Source organism: Schistocerca serialis, chromosome 3 (genome assembly GCF_023864345.2).
Source record: "Schistocerca serialis cubense isolate TAMUIC-IGC-003099 chromosome 3, iqSchSeri2.2, whole genome shotgun sequence".
NCBI classification, from domain to species: domain Eukaryota; kingdom Metazoa; phylum Arthropoda; class Insecta; order Orthoptera; family Acrididae; genus Schistocerca; species Schistocerca serialis.
Genome location: NC_064640.1, coordinates 917957503 through 917977291, shown reverse-complemented (window position 1 = coordinate 917977291; position 19789 = coordinate 917957503). Strand labels below are relative to the sequence as shown.

General features: G+C 43.9%; 1 protein-coding gene and 1 pseudogene across 3 annotated transcripts in view; one reads left to right on the top strand and one right to left on the bottom strand.

The window, feature by feature from the left end:
• Positions 1-19789, top strand: part of LOC126471177 (protein sickie-like) — a 749505-nt gene that overhangs the window by 498899 nt on the left and 230817 nt on the right. For all 3 annotated transcript variants that reach the window (XM_050099283.1, XM_050099285.1, XM_050099284.1), the window contains one exon: positions 10828-10957. In XM_050099283.1, the coding sequence (XP_049955240.1) occupies positions 10828-10957 (130 nt within the window). The remainder of the gene's footprint in view (positions 1-10827; positions 10958-19789) is intronic.
• LOC126472054 (5S ribosomal RNA) lies at positions 5011-5128 on the bottom strand (annotated as a pseudogene).

The window sequence follows — 19789 nt, the reverse complement described above, 5'->3', positions numbered from 1 at the left end:
CGTGTTGTTGGCCGTTATTTAAGCTCATGCAGAGAGCCAACCATGCATAGTTACCAACCGTGCACAGGCAGGGTGACGACTCCAGTGAGCGACCAAATGGGTATAAAAATCTGTTTATTTATGTAACGTTGACTAATTGCTTGTAAGATTACGTACATGATTACTTACTAATATTATTAACTTTACAGAGTAAATTGCCCTGAAGATGACCCCATCGCGGGTTGAAACCGGTTGGCGACAAAATAAATAATGCGGTTGTGACTGTCATTTTGAATAATTGATTAGAGCTAATCAGACACGAAGTTCAGGGAGTTCATTTCTCGTAAACTATTGATTACAGGCCGATCCTACACTGTCGTTCCAGTTGCTATTCCGAGTTGTTGCCGCGTATTGGCAGTGGGTGCACGACGCATTAATGCCAATTATCGCCCATTATGCGGATCTGTAATGCTTCGAAGCCGTGTCCGACCCTGCCCTGTCTCACTGAGCGAGGTTAAGACACTGGACTCGCTTTCGAGAGAACGGTGGTTCAAATCAAACTCCGGTCATCCAGATTTAGATTTTCCATGGTTTGCCGAAATGGCTTTGAGCAAATGCTGAAATGTTTCCTTTGAAGAGGACAAGGCCGGTTTCCTTCCACATTCCGGACAGGCGCTCTGTCTCTAATGACATCGTCGTCGACGGGATATTGAACTCTGACCTTCCTAACTGCCTCCCTAGCCTGTCTCACTGTAGCGATTTCGAAACTGATGGATGGTACTGACACCTGTCGAAATACGACGACTGGGCCAGACTTCCTGAGTCCTGATCATTGCCCTTTCGATTTCGATGTCGTCGAGGCATGAAGTCGTACGAGCTTCAGACAAATGTCAACTGCACTCTACTACGACGCACAGAAAAATCGCTACTCGTTCAATGCTGAGCTGCAGCGGTAAGCCAGTAGATTGAATATTACGTGGCTCTTCAGTATGCAATAATACTTCTGGTACACCGAGTGTAGAGAAACAAGGGTAACGTACCAGACCCTTGACAACGTGTTCCGCTAACTCTTTTGAAAGGGCATAATTATTGTTTCGTATGGCTGCTTACAAACATTAGTCATATACCTTAATAAAACAACAGCTAGATAAGCGAATAAAAAATTGTGACAATAATAAAACAGTTAAGTGACAATCGTAATTTAAGCAGTTATAATCTCTGTTCTAGATTAATGGAACAGACAACTGCATTGCATTCTGTACGTAGTCAGGTCACATTATGACCAGCTCTCAGATGCGGCGACTACATTGCATGGCGCATTTCGAAGTGATCTGCACTGGTGAAGTAGATGTGCCGAGACTACCATGCCCACTGCGCAAAGCCCGTTTTCTCGGAAATGTTACGTCCGAGCTTTTTCAGGTAAAATCCGTTTGAGGCAAATCATTAAGCATGAAATGAATGGTGCGTGAAACTGAGGGAGCGAGATCAATTTGATAATTTCATATAGGATGGTTCAAAAAATGGTTCAAATGGCTCTGAGCACTATGGGACTCAACTGCTGTGGTCGTAAGTCCCCTAGAACTTAGAACTACTTAAACCTAACTAACCTAAGGACATCACACACATCCATGCCCGAGGCAGGATTCGAACCTGCGACCGTAGCAGTCGTGCGGTTCCAGACTGTAGTGCCTTTAACCGCTCGGCCACTTCGGCCGGCCATATAGGATGGAAGCACATTACATTTATGCTCAATGTTGTCACATGACGAAGTAGTATTTGTTTGATACGTTTTTTTATATGTTGCATCTGTTTGATGATATATTCCTGGCGTTGACAAGTTGAATAACACTTAAAGAAAGAAACAGAAAATTTGCGGAATAACAAATGTGCTTAACATTTCTTTTTACCGAAATAGTGATATTGGAAATAGTCCACTTGTTTGGAAATCATTACTGAAAATAGATTTGCTTGTTTTTGTCACTGAATGAGCAAACTGCTCTTCGATTGCCACTCGCATTTTAAATAACTCTTTTCCCTGGGTGGCACATTGGGAGGGGGAGGCCCGTTTTTTAACTCGACTTGGTTATTTTTGTTTGCTGTGGTACATCGAAGTACAGTGTATAAACGTAAAACGAAATTAAATTATGACCAAGTCCTGGAAGTATATTTCTCCCAGCAAAGTCCAGGCATACTTCGGGTACTCAAAAGTACACGAAAACGGGATGCGACTGTGCCTAGGAGGGTGGAAAACGACCAGAAACTGTCGAATACCTTATCTTGTAATAATGTATGAACAACAGCATTGTTAACAGTTTAAACAACATTAAATTAGTTATTTTAAATAGAGAAAATTGCAAAATAAAGATTTTTTCTTTTTACAACATTACAAATATGTTATTCAGCAAATCAATTACCCTAAAAATTTTCTGTTTCTTTCCCTTAGCGTTATTCAACATATAAATTCCACGAATATTGCTTTGATGATGTCATCGAATCGGCGCAATATACCAAACGATTTTGCCGACAAAATGAAGTTTCAAGAGCTATGTTCAACAATTTTAATTTTGCACCCACTGCGCATTTGAAGTTAAGAAGCTGAGCCCGTTTCCTGCCGTTCCCAATACATTCGAGGAAATGTGAAATACAATATTATGTCGTTCTTTTAGGTTTGCCTAAACTGGGTTTCACCCGGAAACACTTGGGCGTAGTTTTCTAGAAAACTGTCAGGCATACTGAAAAATATTGGTGCCCACACATTTCCAAAGGTGACGATCACTTAGCACAAAAAGTAAATCATGTTTCATCAGGACCGAGCTCTTTGTCTACAGAAAGTCCGCACCTCGTGGCCGTGCGGTAGCGTTCTCGCTTCCCACGCCCGGGTTCGATTCCCGGCGAGGTCAGGGATTTTCCCTGCCTCGTGATGACTGGGTGTTGTGTGCTGTCCTTAGGTTAGTTAGGTTTAAGTAGTTCTACGTTCTAGGACAGGGCTTCACAACATACGTGCTCGCGGAGCAAGCTGTGAGCAGCAAGGCGCGAGCACGGAGCAACGCGAGCACGCTACCCCCACTACCGGACCAGAGCGGAGAGTGGGGAAAGTCACGTGGGGCACACAACAGCTGCCGCCAGTCAATGTAAATCCGCGGCCACCTGCAGGGATATCACTCACGAATTATTACTGCAACAAATGAAACAAATAAAGGAGAATGTACACATGCCACATAATTTTATTAGCTTAGTGTATGCCTCTACATTTGCATTAATTTGTGAACTGTTACACAATAAAAGGTGTCACTGAAGTGTGGGATTCTCGGTTATCTTGTACTTTTTGCCCTTTACAATTGCGTCTATGTTCTTGTGCATTTTAGGCGCAGCGTGCAGTTTAATTTCGATCAGACAATGCATTTCTCAGGCGCGTCTTGTTACATTTCATTGCAGAGAACAGTTGTTCACAAATATACGTGGAACCGAACATTGATATTATTGTAGCCGCCAGTTTGTGCAAACGAGGAAATCTATCCTGAGTGAAGTGTCTGTAGAATTCCAAAACATTTTTCTTGTTTTGAAATTTGTCTCTGTATTCTCTGTCACACTGCAGGTCAATAATTTCTTGCTGCGGCTCAGGACGAATCTCTTAAATAATCGCTGAATATGGAGAGAACAGATCAAAATCACTGTCTAGTGCTGTCAGATCTTGAAAGCGCTGATCAACTAAACTATGTGAATAACGTTCACAGTCTTTGTGAACATCTTGTATGGATGATAATTTAGGAAAATGAGCTAGGTTTCCTGTTTCCAGCTGACTCACCCAAAGTGTCAATTTCATTTTAAAAGCTCGTATTCGATCTATGAAATGAGTAATTAGCAGATCTTTACCTTGTAGTAAAATGTTCAAAGCATTCAGATGGCTAGTTAAATCTGCTAAGAACGCGAGATCACATTCAAACGTGCGCGCGCATTTCCCCTCCCTCCCCACCCTCCCTACTCCGCGACCTTGCACCTGCTCGCGAGCACGTGCCTGAGCAGACGCGAATACTCGCGCTCAAAACCGGCCAGTTGTTAAGCCCTGTTCTAGGGGACTGATGACCACAGATGTTAAGTCCCATAGTGCTCAGAGCCATTTTGTCTACAGAAGTGTTTGGCATTCTCAAAACTGAAGGACTGGCAGTATAAACTGTTGAACATCCAACCTATTAACCATTTTGGGCACCCATTGACTATCGCCTATTCCTACATCCAACGAAGCTTTCTGCAGAAAAACAATTTGAGTCAGATGAATGGGTAGTCATTTTTAGTGCCACCATAACCTCACTTGAAAGAGAGGCTTGGAAAACGCTGGACGAAATATATAAACCCAAAATGGGACTACGTGAGAAAATACACGAATTTTTGCCTAAAAAACATCAGTACTTCAGGCCAGGTAGAGAGTTAATGACAGTTCTTTCTAAAAATTCCTGCTGCTCAGTTTCACGATTACTATTCCCATGATGACCCAGCCGAATGCGGCGAAGGATCTTATATATAACTTGTTAACCTTAAAATCAACCCGCATAAATATAAATTTTAACAGCCTAAATATTTGCACATTTCTGGTCAAACAGTGGGCTACCTCTGCGTTTACTGTATTCCTCCTAGGTGTGTTGGTATTCAATAGAGGCTAAAACTGATACTGTTCATCAGAATTATCTTACACCTGTAAATAGAATAAATAATCAATTTACTCATAGAATTGAAGCTTTCGCGGCCGGCATACAAATATCAGAAATTCATTTATTGTCATTAATAATAACTGATGTACTGATTTTCTTTTCTTTTTAACTAAAAAAAAAAAAAAAAAAAAACAAGTTCCGACCGAACAGGCCTCGGAAGGCCCAAAGGTAGCGACCGACCGCCGTGTCATCCGCTGCCGGTAGGCGTCACTGGATGTGGGGCATGAGTCAGCACACCACTTCCGGCCGCTGTCAGTTTTCGTGACTTCTCTGTCAAGTAGCTGCTCAATTTGCCTCACAAGGGCTAACACGGTGAGACCCCGCTTGCCAACAGCGCTCGGCAGACCGGACGCTCACCCATCCAAGTACTAGCCCAGCCCGACAGCGCTTAACTTCGGTGATCTGACAGGAACCGGTGTTACCACTGCGGCAAGGCCGTTGGCCTTAGCTTAAAAAAAAAAGACATAAAATTACACAGAAATGTTTGCGAATTACCAACACTACTGCAAATCAGAAGTTTATTTTGCAGCCATGGTAATATGTGTTTGGGAGAATAGGAATCTTTACTTTGTGAACACACATCGACTTACGCAAATGTGATCAAACCTGAGTATTCCTGTGCTGTTGGGTGTTTTGTATACAATATTGCCGATCGTGACAACCGTATCAGAAAACTCAAAAACTTCTTCCAACAGACCGTAGCACCCAGTAAAGATATCTACAGACACAGAAAGCTTACGTAAAAAATTTGTCTTTAATAACGAGGCAACATTTTACAGAATGGTGCAGTGAACAGACACTGTGTGTGAATCTGCGCACAGAGAATTCTGCACTGTTGTGCACCATCTTCGTGACTCATTAACAGTTAACGTATTCTGAACAATTTCACAGTTTACATTTTACACATCTTTTTTCTGTATGACACAGATCATTACTGGAAACATGTACTTGGACATGCCGGGAAAGTAATGTTTTTATGTAGGTTCATGTGAAAGATAGATCGCTATCGACAGCTTGCAAAGATGGTTACACTGAATACTAGTAAGCAGAATCGTAAAACTACCGTAGGCTATCGTAAGTCAGAGTAGACTACGATAGTTTTGCAAGCAGCTTTGTTCAGTTAAGACCGTAACAGCGTTATCTGAACATTTAGGTGTGTTGAATACCTATCGGGGGTCACCTCATTTCGATAGCTTTGTCTGCCTATGCGATCAGTCTCTTACTAGGTTCCCCTAGAAAGCAGCAGCGCTGAACCGCTTAGAAACTGAGTGAGGGTACATAAAGGGCCACATAACGTACGGAACATTTTAGTTCTATGTAGTTATCCTCCTGTCTATTACTTAAAAATAAAAGGTATTTATACCAAAATTAAAACTATCACTTTTTAAGTCTGGTTTTATTCGAAAATTGTTGATTTGCAATGGAAAACATAGCGATATTGTAGTAAAAATAAAAAAGCGATACAGATTTATTATATATCACCAAGAAACCAATTTTCTCAAAAAAGGTAAAATTAAAAAAAAAACGCAAAACAAAAGACAAAAAAATCAAGCATCGCTTCAATATTTCTTCGAGCTTATACAAAACATGTTTCTGTTGTTCATAAACAACTTCCGCACTTCTCAGTAATAACAGGAAATTCTTGCCTTTGATTATAAAGAAGAACGTTCTCCTGAGTAAAAAATAACAACAATAATTATATTCAAAAATGGTTCAAATGGCTCTGAGCACTATGGGACTCAACTGCCGAGGTCATTAGTCCCCTAGAGCTTAGAACTAGTTAAACCTAACTAACCTAAGGACATCAAAAACATCCATGCCCGAGGCAGGATTCGAACCTGCGACGTAGCGGTCTTGCGCTTCCAGACTGCAGCGCCTTTAACAACACGGCCACTTCGGCCGGCAATAATTATATTCATTCATTTTTTTGTGCATGTAAACTGCGCTTGCATCAAAAGTAACTGCTTTGGTTACATAAAAGCGCAGAAATTATGCGATAAACAAATTTTTATTACTTATAAAATGCAATTTACATTTTGTAGGGAAATACACTGATGAGCTAAAACATTATGATCAACTGCTTAAGAGCTTCTTTGTCCGCCTTTGGAAAGAACTGATGCTGTGCATCAGGGATCCGACAGTTTGTTGGTACGTCTGAGGAGGTACGTGGCATGAAATATCTACGCACAGGTCATGTAATCGCGTAAATAATGGGCCGCTGATTTGCATACGCAGTGATGGCGCCCGATAGCGACCCATTGGGGAAGACATCAAGCATGGAGGGATGCAGGTGGTTAGCAGCTGTCAGCGTGTCTTCGGTTACTACCACAGGTCCCATGAAAGGGCAGGAGCATGTCTCCCATAGCATAATACTACTCCCAGCAGCCCGCGTCCGTGGCGCGCTGCACGTTTCGAGCCGCCGTTCACCTTGATGACGGCTTATGTGGAGACGACCATCGACCTAGTGTAGGAAAAATGTGATTCAGCGGAAGAGTCGGCAAGCTTCCATTGATCGACGGTCGAAGCCCGATGATCCCGTGCCTACTGCAATCGTAACTGACGATGTCGTTAGCTCACCACATATAGGGAGGGTCTCTGTGGAACTCCCATGTTCATCAATGTACGATAATGAAATGTCGTGTGGTTAAGGCCCCCCGTCGGGTAGACCGTTCGCCTGGTGCAGGTGTTTCGATTTGACGCCACTTCGGCGACCTGCGCGTCGATGGGGATGAAATGATGATGATTAGGACAACACAACACCCAGTCCCTGAGCGGAGAAAATCTCCGACCCAGCCGGGAATCGAACCCGGGACCTTAGGCTTGACATTCCGTCACGCTGACCACTCAGCTACCGGGGCCGGACATCAATGTACGATGAACGGTGTGCTCTGAAACACTTGTGCGTGCACCAGCATTGTGCTCTTCCGGCAGAGATGCCACAGATCACCATCTATCCAACTTAACAGAACAAATTCCGCCGCTCGTGGTCTCGCGGTAGCGTTCTCGCTTCCCCAGCACGGGATTCCGGGTTCGATTCCCGGCGGGGTCAGGGCTTTTCACCTGCCCCGAGATGACTGGGTGTTGTTGTGGCGTCTTCATCACCCTCATTTATCCTCATTACGGTCGGAAGAAGGCAACGGCAAACCACCTCCACCTAGTAAGGTGCTCTGTCAAGAAGCACGGGACTTCAAAAACCAGAGCAAACAAGCCTCCGAGCACCGCGTTCTGCGAAGAGTCGTGGACGTCCAACAATTTAGCGCCTAGTGATAGTTTCACTGTCCATCTACCCCTTTCAGCCGGCCGCGGTGGTCTCGCGGTTCTAGGCGCGTAGTCCGGAACCGTGCGACTGCTACGGTCGCAGGTTCGAATCCTGCCTCGGGCATGGATGTGTGTGATGTCCTTAGGTTAGTTAGGTTTAAGTAGTTCTAAGTTCTAGGGGACTGATGACCACAGCAGTCATTTCTGAGGAAGAGGATGTGGAACAAAAATGGAAAAAATTCAGAAACATCGTCCAGTACGCCTTAGATAAGTTCGTACCGACTAAGGTCCAAAGCGAGGGGAAAGATCCACCGTGGTATAACAATCATGTACGAAAGGTACTACGGAAACAAAGAAAGCTTCATCATAGGTTTAAGAGTAATCGAATCATAGCTGATAAGGAAAAGCTGAACGAAGCGAAAAAGAGCGTAAAGAGAGCAATGAGAGAAGCATTCAACGAATTCGAACATAAAACATTGGCAAACAATCTAAACAAGAACCCTAAAAAGTTTTGGTCATATGTAAAATCGGTAAGCGGATCTAAATCCCCTATTCAGTCACTCGTTGACCACGATGGCACCGAAACAGAGGACGACCGAAGAAAGGCAGAAATACTGAATTCAGTGTTCCGAAACTGTTTCACTGCGGAAAATCGTAACACGGTCCTTGACTTCAGCCGTCGCACGGACGCCAAAATGGAAAATATTGAAATAAACGATATCGGAATTGAAAAACAACTGCTATCACTTAGTAGCGGAAAAGCATCCGGACCAGACGAGATACCCTTAAGATTCTACAGTGATTATGCTAAAGAACTTGCCCCCTTTCTATCAGCAATTTATCGTAGATCGCTGGAAGAATGTAAAGTACCTAGCGACTGGAAGAAAGCGCAGGTCGTTCCCATTTTCAAGAAGGGTCATAAATCAGATGCGAATAATTATAGGCCTATTTCGCTTACGTCAATCTGTTGTAGAATAATGGAACATGTTTTGTGTTCTCGTATTATGACGTTCTTAGATAATACAAATCTCCTTCATCATAACCAACATGGATTCCGCAAACAGAGATCATGTGAAACTCAGCTCGCCCTATTTGCACAAGAAATTCACAGTGCCGTAGACACTGGCGAGCAGATTGATGCCGTATTCCTGGACTTCAGGAAGGCATTTGATACGGTTCCGCACTTACGTTTAGTGAAAAAAATACGAGCTTACGGAATATCGGACCAGGTTTGTGATTGGATTCAGGATTTCCTAGAAGAAAGAACACAACATGTCATTCTTAACGGTTCAAAATCTGCAGATGTAGAGGTAATTTCGGGAGTACCGCAGGGAAGCGTGATAGGACCTTTATTGTTTACAATATACATAAATGACTTAGTTGACAACATCGGTAGCTCCGTGAGACTATTTGCAGATGACACGGTTGTCTACAAGAAAGTAGCAACATCAGAAGACTCGTACGTACTCCAGGAGGACCTGCAGAGGATTAATGCATGGTGCGACAGCTGGCAGCTTTCCCTAAACGTAGATAAATGTAATATAATGCGCATACATAGGGGCAGAAATCCATTCCAGTACGATTATGCCATAGGTGGTAAATCATTGGAAGCGGTAACGACCGTAAAATACTTAGGAGTTACTATCCGGAGCGATCTGAAGTGGAATGATCACATAAAACAAATAGTGGGAAAAGCAGGCGCCAGGTTGAGATTCATAGGAAGAATTCTAAGAAAATGTGACTCATCGACGAAAGAAGTAGCTTACAAAACGCTTGTTCGTCCGATTCTTGAGTATTGCTCATCAGTATGGGACCCTTACCAGGTTGGATTAATAGAAGAGATAGACATGATCCAGCGAAAAGCAGCGCGATTCGTCATGGGGACATTTAGTCAGCGCGAGAGCGTTACGGAGATGCTGAACAAGCTCCAGTGGCGGACACTTCAAGAAAGGCGTTACGCAATACGGAGAGGTTTATTATCGAAATTACGAGAGAGCACATTCCGGGAAGAGATGGGCAACATATTACTACCGCCCACATATATCTCGCGTAATGATCACAACGAAAAGATCCGAGAAATTAGAGCAAATACGGAGACTTACAAGCAGTCGTTCTTCCCACGCACAATTCGTGAATGGAACAGGGAAGGGTGGATCAGATAGTGGTACAATAAGTACCCTCCGCCACACACCGTAAGGTGGCTCGCGGAGTATAGATGTAGATGTAGATAGTGCTCAGAGCCATATGAACCCATTCATCTACCCCTTTCCGTAGGTGCTCACTACAGTAGCACGTCCACATTCAACCGGCTTCGACGTTTCCGAGACACGCTTCCACGGGATGTGCGTAATGACAATCTGCCCTTTCTCAAAGTCCCTTATCTCAATGTATTTCCCCATTTGCAGCCCATATCTTCACTAGGGTGATCCCCCGTCCGTGTCTGTTCCGCTTGCATACCTTTGTCACTGCATCGCGTGCGCGAAACTCCACCAGGCGGCATCCAACGTCACGATGGGCAGTGCTCGTAATGTTTTGACTGATCAGTGTAAAATACTCAAAGGACTAACACTGAACGATATGCGGTTCTGATTGTGTGCAAAACAAACTGACAATAAAAGAGAAGTCGTACTACGTTATTTAGGTATTGTACCAGAACTATCGAACTGTAGTTTTAGTAGAGCGCAGCTGAGCTAGTAAATGAAACGCTGAGTTCATCTGTATGACTGCAGAACTCCGTAATATAATATCAAAAAACATAAATACGTTACATTAGTGTAGCCACTTCAAATATTTTTAATCAAACTGTTTGTCAGATATGTTATAGTTGTGTTAGGCCACAGTTGTCGCTAAGGCTGTAAGCCTTATTAACGTGCTGTTTGCACAGGTGCGACTAAGCCCGTGTCCAGCAGCAGTTCCCGGTCTACCAGCCCATCGGCTGCTGTGCAGTCCTTCATCCCCACACCCAAGTCCACGCCCCGAGCTTCTATACCGGATAAGCATCTACCGCCCAACAGGTAAGATCACGTATTTTTCCATTTTTGTCGCTGTTTTCTTTTTTTTTTTTTAACCTTCGCCGTATTAGTGAATTACGATAAGTGTTTTATTATTTTTGGAAATGGGAGACCAAGAGTGATCTACAGGGTGCTTAAAAAGTCAGTATAAATTTGAAATCTTAATAAACCACGGAATAATGTAGATAGAGAGGTAAAAATTGACACACATGCTTGGAATGACATGGGGTTTTATTAGAACCTAAAAAAAAAAGTTCACAAAATGTCCGACAGATGGCGCTGGACAGCAAAACTGCTACCGTGACGGGTGAGACGTACGCCGATATGTTACAGAATCGCATCATCCCCAGCCTGGCTGATAAACACCTGCTGGAACGTACAATGTTTATGCAGGATGGCGCTCCACCCCATACTGCTAGACGTGTGAAAGATCTCTTGCGCGCGTCGTTTGGTGATGATCGTGTGCTCAGCCGCCACTTTCGTCATGCTTGGCCTCCCAGGTCCCCAGACCTCAGTCCGTGTGATTATTGGCTTTGGGGTTACCTGAAGTCGCAAGTGTATCGTGATCGACCGACATCTCTAGGGATGCTGAAAGACAACATCCGACGCCAATGCCTCACCATAACTGCGGACATGCTTTACAGTGCTGTTCACAACATTATTCCTCGACTACAGGTATTGTTGAGGAATGATGGTGGGCATATTGCTCTTTGCTTTGTCTTACCTTGTTATGCTAATTATTGCTATTCTGATCAGATGAAGCACCACCTGTCGGACATTTTTTGAACGTCTGTATTTTTTCGGTTCTAATAAAACCCCATATCATTCCAAGCATGTGTGTCAATTTGTACCTCTCTATCTACATTATTCCGTGATTTATTCAGTTTTCAAATTTATACTGACTTTTTGATCACCCAGTATATCTTGATGGAGAGTGATCCTCGACTAAATGGACCCACACACGAGCGACGGATCGGCGCATGGGCGACAGATCGCTTCGGACGTCGCACGTGTGTTGGCAAATGGCAGCGATCAGTTGCGGATCGCTGGTCGCATGGAAATCCCAGGCAATCTGATGGTTCGCATGCGATTCGTGCACGCAGTACGGCTGCCTGGCTAGTTAGCTGCGGTTTGTGGCAATATGGCTGCGACTTTTTTTATCTCTTTATCGAGAGTGGTTGTGCTTCGTTTCGCTACGCCCACTACGAGTAAGAAATTTACAACAGAATTTACTGTTATGCGGGAACCACGAACTACTCTGAAAGTTGAAGTGGAAGCCCGAGTTGCCATTTATGTTAAGAAGTAATGCAAAATATACCCTCCGATTTTGCAGTGATTGGCATTTTGCAGCTTGTGGTACAGAAGTAGAATTGATAGGAAGTTCATAGTCGTAAAACGGTGGGTTCCCTCTTATGATTTAGAGTTATTTATGAAACAATTATACGCATTATTAAAGTTTTTAACTTCTAAATAGAATGGAATTAAGTTTGATGTAGTGGCTGTTGCGTGCAGTTTTGCCACAGTAACTCTCTTCGACCTAAAAACGGAAAGAACGAGACTTTATAATGTAAAATACAGGGTTATTACAAATGATTGAAGCGATTTCACAGCTCTACAATAACTTTATTATTTGAGATATTTTCACAATGCTTTGCACACACATACAAAAACTCAAAAAGTTTTTTTAGGCATTCACAAATGTTCGATATGTGCCCCTTTAGTGATTCGGCAGACATCAAGCCGATAATCAAGTTCCTCTCACACTCGGCACAGCATGTCCCCATCAATGAGTTTGAAAGCATCGTTGATGCGAGCTCGCAGTTCTGGCACGTTTCTTGGTAGAGGAAGTTTAAACACTGAATCTTTCACATAACCCCACAGAAAGAAATCGCATGGGGTTAAGTCAGGAGAGCATGGAGGCCATGACATGAATTGCTGATCATGATCTCCACCACGACCGATCCATTGGTTTTCCAATCTCCTGTTTAAGAAATGCCGAACATCATGATGGAAGTGCGGTGGAGCACCATCCTGTTGAAAGATGAAATCGGTGCTGTCGGTCTCCAGTTGTGGCATGAGCCAATTTTCCAGCATGTCCAGATACACGTGTCCTGTAACGTTTTTTTCACAGAAGAAAAAGGGGCCGTAAACTTTAAACCGTGAGATTGCACAAAACACGTTAACTTTTGGTGAATTGCGAATTTGCAGCACGAAAGCGTGAGGATTCTCTACCACCCAGATTCGCGCATTGTGTCTGTTCACTTCACCATTAAGAAAAAATGTTGCTTCATCACTGAAAACAAGTTTCGCACTGAACGCATCCTCTTCCATGAGCTGTTGCAACCGCGCCGAAAATTCAAAGCATTTGACGTTGTCATCGGGTGTCAGGGCTTGTAGCAATTGTAAACGGTAAGGCTTCTGCTTTAGCCTTTTCCGTAAGATTTTCCAAACCGTCGGCTGTGGTACGTTTAGCTCCCTGCTTGCTTTATTCGTCGACTTCCGCGGGCTACGCGTGAAACTTGCCCGCACGCGTTCAACCGTTTCTTCGCTCACTGCAGACCGACCCGTTGATCTCCCCTTACAGAGGCATCCAGAAGCTTTAAACAGCGCATACCATCGCCGAATGGAGTTAGCAGTTGGTGGATCTTTGTTGAACTTCGTCCTGAAGTGTCGTTGCACTGTTATGACTGACTGATGTGAGTGCATTTCAAGCACGACATACGCTTTCTCGGCTCCTGTCGCCATTTTGTCTCACTGTGGTCTCGAGCGCTCTGGCGGCAGAAACCTGAAGTGCGGCTTCAGCCGAACAGAACTTTATAAGTTTTTCTACGTATCTGTAGTGTGTCGTGACCATATGTCAATGAATGGAGCTACAGTGAATTTATGAAATCGCTTCAATCATTTGTAATAGCCCTGTATTATCCATGCTGATGTAATTAGGATTTTTACGTGTCCCGACAGGGTTTAATAGAGAGTCATGTTTTAAATGGGAAAACCGGGAAATGCCACCTAAATTATTATACCTGTAATGTTTGTAGACGTCTAATACTGATCTTTTTCCTTTTCCAAATCCCTACCCAACCAAATCCCTACCAGAGTCGAGGGACATGAAAGGGAAGCAGTGGTTGGGAAGGGAGTAAGACAGGGTTGTAGCCTCTCCCCGATGTTGTTCAATCTGTATATTGAGCAAGCAGTAAAGGAAACAAAAGAAAAATTCGGAGTAGGTATTAAAATTCATGGAGAAGAAATAAAAACTTTGAGGTTCGCCGATGACATTGTAATTCTGTCAGAGACAGCAAAGGACTTGGAAGAGCAGTTGAATGGAATGGACAGTGTCTTGAAAGGAGGATATAAGATGAACATCAACAAAAGCAAAACAAGGATAATGGAATGTAGTCTAATTAAGTCGGGTGATGCTGAGGGAATTAGATTAGGAAATGAGGCACTTAAAGTAGTAAAGGAGTTTTGCTATTTGGGGAGCAAAATAACTGATGATGGTCGAAGTAGAGAGGATATAAAATGTAGGCTGGCAATGGCGAGGAAAGCGTTTCTGAAGAAGAGAAATTTGTTAACAGCCAGTATTGATTTAAGTGTCAGGAAGTCATTTCTGAAAGTATTCGTATGGAGTGTAGCCATGTATGGAAGTGAAACATGGACGATAAATAGTTTGAACAAGAAGAGAATAGAAGCTTTCGAAATGTGGTGCTACAGAAGAATGCTGAAGATTAAATGGGTAGATCACGTAACTAATGAGGAAGTATTGAATAGGATTGGGGAGAAGAGAAGTTTGTGGCACAACTTGACCAGAAGAAGGGATCGGTTGGTAGGACATGTTCTGAGGCATCAAGGGATCACCAATTTAGTATTGAAGGGCAGCGTGGAGGGTAAAAATCGTAGAGGGAGACCAAGAGATGAATACACTAAGCAGATTCAGAAGGATGTGGGTTGCAGTAGGTACTGGGAGATGAAAAGACTTGCACAGGATAGAGTAGCATGGAGGGCTGCATCAAACCAGTCTCAGGACTGAAGACCACAACAACAACAACCCAACCATTCTGATGCAGGATTCCCATGGTTTTCCTAAATTATTTCAGGCGAATGTCGGAACAGTTTCTAAAACAGGGATGAAGTGAGCTAGGTTCCGTATGTAATAACCATGGCGTGGGCGGGATGTGACCTTCTGAACCTACCTTCTGCGTACAGTATTGTTTTTAATGAAATGGAAACAAAAATAGTGCGACAATTAATGCGTTTGAAGGTAGCGATTAGTTTATCTCAGTCGTCCATGTGAAACAATTTTTGTGAACAAAATTTTGATGAGAAAAGAGCATTGGACTCTCTTTCATAAGCTGGAGAGTAAAAGACAATATATTCGATATGAGATGGGGCGAGAACGGATCCCCATCCTGTGGAACTTCTATGCTATGAAGACTTTAGCCACAAATGGTCGCTACGGGTTCGGCAGTCCTATATAATTGTACCCAGGGCAATGATTCCTGATGTTATTCTGGGTGTCCCAATTTAACTTTCAAATACCATCAAGTGTTGATAAGCGGTTTTCTAAGAAATCGTCAATAATCCATCGTAATCCTTTCCCGAAAGTTCCACATTCTGCCGAAATGCCGGAAGTTCCACATGAGGCACGAAAATGTAGTTCATGTCAGCGAGTAATTGTCTATAATCTACACATCATACTGAAAAATGCTAGGCGCCGCCTCACCTGATGTATAGAGTTTCATCACATGACGATGAAACAGTGCAAAGACTTTCGTGATCCGATGAACCACAGTATATCAAATGGTTCAAATGGCTCTGAGCACTATGGGACTTAACATCTGAGGTCATCAGTCCCCTAGACGTAGAACTACTTAAACCTAACCAACCTAAGGACATCACACACATTCGTGCCTCAGGCAGGGTTCGAACCTGCGACCGTAGCAGCAGCGCGCTTCCAGACTGAAGCGCCTAGAACCGCTCGGTCACAATGGCCGGCCACAGTATATCACTTGCTTTCCGGCAGAAAAGCCTCGCTTTAGCAAACGCCCAGGGAGCGGTATCAACAGACTGTAAAACATATAGACTTGTAGAGTGGAGTCTGGAGACGGGGAAATTGAGTACGTTCCCGTTTTTGTGGGAGGGCTTTCGCCTCTCGTGTCTGTACTTGGCACTGTAGCAGAAGTGGGCTACAAGGACTTGCCTGCTTCCCAGTTACTGCTACCTGTTGAAGACTAGTTTTGGTATTGACTGTTGACTGTATCAACTTGACGGAGCATCTGTTTTAGGTGTAGTTGTGGTAAAGTGTTACAGTAAGAAAACGGTCCAGCCCGAATTTTGCTTTTAGCTGGAATGAACATTAAGGAGAAGTTCCAAAGAGCCGCATTCGCTTCCGACCAAAAAATTTCTTTTCACAGGAACTGCGAAATATATTTAGTAAAACCAGAAAACCTACATCTGGATGGCGGAACAGGTATTTGAAACCTACTCTTCAGAATGCTAGTCCATTGTTTTAACTATTATGCTACTTTGTTCGAAATGAAGGGCAGTAACCTGTCGTGTCTTCAATACGAAGACTGTTTTCATGCAGCTCTCCACACTTATTTATCCTGTGAAAGCCTCTTCACCTCTGCTTAACTACTACATCCAACCAACATCCGTTTGAACCTGCGCTCTCTATTTAAGCCTTGGTCTTGCTCTACAATCCACTCCCTCTCTCCCACCCCCCATCCCCTACACTTCCCGACTGATTCCTTCATGCGTCAGGATGTACGCTGTCGACCGAACCCTCCTTTAGTCAAGTTGGGCCAAAATTTCTTTTCTCCCCAGTTCGATTAATTACCTCCTCATTAGTTAAACTGTCTGTCCAACTAATCTTCAGCATTCTTCTGTAGCATCCCACGTTGCACTGATGTTAATGATTTTTTTTTTTTTTTTTTTTTTTTTTTTTTTTTTGAGAAAAGCTTTTCTCGCTATCGCCAGTCTGAATTTTATATCCTTTCTATTTCAGTTCATTTATTTTTCTGCCCAAGTAGCAAAACTAATATACTACTTTTAGTATACTTAGATTTCGCATGCGGCCAGAAGACGCTAGTTCAGCGACGTAGAGCCGTTCAGCTCAGGGGTGTCGAAATCGCTGCCTGTCACACCAGCGCCTAGGAATCCCTGTATAGGTAGATTTTTAAAGTGCTCAAGAAAGCTGTGCAGGTAGCACGAAGGGTGTTGCCGAGCTGAGCGATCATTAAGGGACCCTTCGCCGTTTTATTCGTGCATCTGTCATTGTCGCACACCCCTTGTGATCACGTCACAGGTGGACTGAAAAAGCGTAAACACCCTTTGCTGATTCGGATGACGTTCAAATATCGTCGAATGATTTTTGTGGTGAGCGTACTGTAAGACCTTCAGTACACACACCATCGGATTATTTGACTTGTCACTCTAACGAAGTAGGCGAGTGTCAATAATATGTCTCGTGGTCTTATCGTGGCGCGTTTATCTTCCGCCATTAGGTCAGACGATAGAAATGCCACTTGCACGCTTAGAGTAGCAGATTGACGGTGACCAACTTTAAACAGAACTTGATTAATTTTCACACACATTTATTAAAATAATAACAAGCATAAAAATTACTTAACTTGGTTCTGGATGCTATTTACAATTGACAATCTGAAGTTCCTTAGGTATTGGTACGTTAATCTTATTCTCACATATATCTCTGACACTTGACAAAAGTGTCTATACATTTATCTTCATGGCTATGTACAGGAATATGGTAATCTTATTAGGAGCAGACTGAAACTTGACTATAGACTGGTACAGACAAATGCAGAATGGTGCAGACAAATGCAGACTGACTATTCGGAGGTCTGTACACTCGTTATAATACCTCGCGCGTTCATGTACCACTGCGCGAGTGTGATCCGCGAGGAGAAACGGTTCTACGTGAGCAGCAATCTCATTGGCTGCGAATACATATTAATACGCGGATCGGCGGAAGCAGAATTTGGTCCGTGTCTATGGCAGCGCCATCTCGTAGTGCGGAGACGGACGAGCGCTGCGCCTGCGCTGTTGTGCTTAGCGGGTCGCGCTCTAGTGGGAAAGTTGTGTACGCGCTGACTACGCGAAACTACGTACACAACAATTTTCAACGGGCTCTAGTGGTTCCACCCTACACACCAGAGCAAAAACTGCGGCCGCGCTAACACTCCAAAGGGGTGCGAACACGCACAGTGGGGTTACAGGCACAAGACGTCCTTAGAGAGGGGTTCAATCGCCCAGGGGGTTTCAGCAGTGTCAAAGGTTGCCAAGAACGTCTTCCTGTTACCGCACGCCGAGCTGTCGTTTTCGAAGGCGAAATGTGTGGGAATCAACGCCACAAGGGAAGGAGTGGTTCCATTGAGGCCCTTTATGCCACCCTCTAGAGTCTAGGTTATGCGTTTGGATACTTAGCGGCGGCATGCTTGAAATGTTCTCTCGGCCACCCATATGGAAACCGCGTAATTTCAATTTAGAAAGTCGTGGTTCTGACCTCCATCGCAGAGGCGTTGAAAGAAGGGGTGAAACGTGTTTAAGAAGGGGTGTGCCGACCTTCCCATAGTGTGACGCGTCCATGGGGGCGTTGGGTAGAATTGTGGTGAAATTTGGTGCTAATTTGACATCACTGACCCACCTAACACTTCGCATGAACTTCTGAGACCTGGCCTTTTTTTTCACATGTGTCGACACCTTGCTGTTCGGCTATTTGAAGCGTCGCTGAACCCGAGGGTGACGTCACAGGTCACTACGCTTTTGCACCGTCGGAGAGGAACGTTGCTGGCGCTTTTGAGCTAGATTTCATGTTTCTGCGCCGCAATGGGAGACAATTACGGGGTTTGGAAAAAGTGATCCTTTAATTATGTTGTGCAGTTTCATCACTCGGTTTTGACCTCTCTGTCCTATCAGGTATATTTTTAGTTGGCAGGATGTAACGTATTCCGTGAAATTATTTCTACACCAATCAGGATATCCATCGAAAAAGTGACATTTACAAGCACGCGCGCGCATTTGTGTGTGTGTGTGTGTGTGTGTGATTAAAAAATTGGAATTAGGTGGTAAAGACTGAGGGACCAAAGTGCTGAGGTCATCGGTCCCTAGGCTTACGCACTACTTAATCTAACTTAAACTAACTTAAACTAACTTACACTAAGGACAACACACACACCCATGCCCGAGGGAGGACTCGAACCTCCGACGGGGCGAGCCGCGCGAACCGTGACAAGACGCCCTAGACAGCACGGCTACCCCGTGCGGCACAGTATGATTATCTGAAGAATATAAGCACAGTATGATTATGTGAAGAATGTAGCGATAGTCTCGCTGTTCTTTCCTATGAACAGAAAAAGAGTATTACGCATGTGAGGGCCTGTATGTAGCAAAAACTTTCAGCAGTAATTACTTCCGCTGTATGATGAAAACTTGTATTGTAATAGTTCTCATCGAATGGGGAGGAGGGTGGCAAAATGTCACTTGAAGCTCACAGAGGTTCAACCGAAAGAGATCCCACAGCGCCTCGTATTCAGAAGGAGCGAGTTTCAGATTCCCGTCAGACTCAACTCACATTTTCCGCAGTTTGTAGGTTTAATAGGATGATTCCTGCTATTGGAATAGGGGTGTGCAGCCTTGCTAGCACTCTGATCGCAAACCCCTTACGTGAATAATGGCCGCAAGTTCAGCTGCGCGGGGTAGCTGTGCGGTCTTAGGCGCCTGGCCACGGTTCGCGCGGCTCCACCCGTCGTAGGTTCAAGTCCTCCCTGAGGCATGGGTGTGTGGGTTCTTGTTAGTGTAAGTTAGTTTAAGTTAGAT